Source organism: Talpa europaea, assembly GCF_964194135.1.
Source record: "Talpa europaea genome assembly, chromosome: 12".
Classification (NCBI taxonomy): domain Eukaryota; kingdom Metazoa; phylum Chordata; class Mammalia; order Eulipotyphla; family Talpidae; genus Talpa; species Talpa europaea.
The window spans coordinates 71622220-71624465 of record NC_140079.1 but is presented as its reverse complement, the minus strand read 5'-3'; the positions used below and the strand labels follow the sequence as shown (position 1 = coordinate 71624465).

Genomic DNA, 2246 nt, shown 5'->3' with positions numbered 1-2246 from the left:
ATCCATGGCATTTAGGTGGAAAATTCTGTAAATCAAGATTCAAACTCAGGCTATTGTGATTCTAGAGATGGTGCTTTCTACTTTGTCATCAGTCTTTGAGAACTTGAATTCTCTCCTCATCTCATTTTTTATAAGTGAATTATTACTCTTCTGATCTACAAATGATGCATTTATTATAAAAATTTCTTTAAAAGTCTCAAAATTTGAATAGATGCATTCAGGGATTTAAAATTACATTCCACATGGTCTCCTCCAGTGTAGGAAGCGTATTAAAGTCTGGACATTTTCAGAAAGATAATGTAGAATTGAGAAAGCTGACATTTTCAATGTACAACAATAGTATGGCTTGACTCCTGGAAGGTTTCCATATTTACAGAACGTTCTAGAGACCAATAGGTATAACCTCTACAGTAGATACAGGCTAAACATAAAGACCTTTCCACAAAAGAATCAAGGCTACTTGAAATTCTTATTTTTATTTTTGGCAAGGAAACCTAGGGGGGAAAAAGGATAGATCTGCTTGTAGAACTGAAATTCTGTCCAGGGCACTTTCATGAATATAACTTTCCTAACTTAATTAACTCATACAGTTTTGGGAAATGAGTACCTACTGAGAACCTTCCTCAGAGCCATCTTGACTTCTTTATTTCTCAGAGTATAGACCAGGGGGTTGAGTAATGGGGTGATCACGGTATAGGTGACTGCAACAAGCAGGTCCTTATCTGAGGCATACAGGGATGTGGGCCTCAAGTAGATGAAGGAGGCACAGCCATAGTGGACAATGACCACAGTGAGGTGGGAGGCGCAGGTGGCGAAGGCCTTACGCTGTCCCTCTGCTGAGGAGATTTTGAGGATGGTGGAAACAATGAAGACATAGGAGATGAAGATCAACACAAAGGGGACCAGCAGTACCAGAATACTGAGGAAAAAGATGACCATCTCCTTCAAGTTGGTGTTTGTGCAGCCCAGTTTTATGACAGGGGAAATGTCACAGAAAAAGTGGTTGATCCGATTGGAGGCACAGAAAGGTACATTGAACACCAGGAAATTGACAACAACAGAGATCAGGAAACCACAGAAGCTAGAGGCCAGAACCAGTACTATACAGGTGGTTTGGCTGACGATGAGTGTGTAGTTGAGAGGGTTGCAGATGGCAACATAGCGGTCGTAACCCATCACAGCAATTAGAAAACAGTTGGTACAAGCTAAGCCCACAAAGAAATAGAGCTGGGTAGCACACCCGGCAAAAGAAATTATTGGATTTGTGGAAAGCAGGTTGACCAGCATTTTTGGTATAATGACCAAGGTGTAACAGGTTTCAGAGCAGGAGAGGACAAAGAGAAAGAAGTACATGGGGGTGTGCAGAGCTTGGTCAAGACGAATGACGGTCATGATGGTGACATTGGCCATCAAAGTGGTCAGGTAGACCAGCAGAAAGATAAAGAAGAGGAGGATCTGTAGATCCCCCAGGTTTGAGAAGCCTATAAGGATGAACTCGGTGATCATGCTCTGGTTCTGTTTCTTCATTGTTCAATGGGAATCAGAGCCAGACTTCCTGAAATCGAGAACAAAAAAAATTGACAAATATGACATGTGTTTCTATACAAAGTTGATATATTGGTATGAAAAAAATAACAAACAAGTGAAGTACACTGATCTGAAGATGAGGGGAGCAGATGACACAGGGAACAGTAACATAAGTGATATGCCAATTCTAAGATATCTGAAGAAATTAATATTTGTTTTTGTAATTTGTTGATATCTTTTGTATTCTTAGTTGCATAGAAAACTCAGACTTAGTATGTTAAACCAAGAAGTGATTAAACCAAGAAGTGATTTAGGATTCATTCATCTAACCCTGCCACTTATGGAAAAAAGAACTGAGGTTAAAAAAGATCAATCCATTTGCTTAACACACATGAGCACAACAATCTTTATACTGTTGCCAAAGTAATCTTATGAACATCTGATTCAGAAAAATCCTAAAACCAATGATAAGTGGTCTTTCCAGAACCTCATAAACTTGACTCAAATGATGCTTGTTTTGAACTCATAAAGAAATTTCATTTATTCAAAAGTGTTGAGAATTATTTACCCATTAGCAATTGTAATTGGGATGGACTTAGAATGATCCTACCTATTGGTAGTTCCCTTGTCATGAGTGCGTGGGAATTTGAGTTTAAGAAGCTAATGAAGTTAAAATTACCCTCAGAGCATGATAACTCTTGGGTTGAGGACTCTCTACT

At 39.0% G+C, this 2246-nt stretch overlaps 1 protein-coding gene across 1 annotated transcript; it reads right to left on the bottom strand.

The window, feature by feature from the left end:
• Window positions 1–582: 582 nt before the first annotated feature.
• Window positions 583–1527, bottom strand: LOC311180548 (olfactory receptor 10T2-like; the record flags this gene model as incomplete). The annotated part of the gene is made up of 1 exon (XM_084248476.1): window positions 583–1527. One exon carries the CDS (start codon window positions 1525–1527, stop codon window positions 583–585), a length of 945 nt encoding a protein of 314 aa, XP_084104602.1.
• Between the last annotated feature and the right edge of the window lie 719 nt (window positions 1528–2246).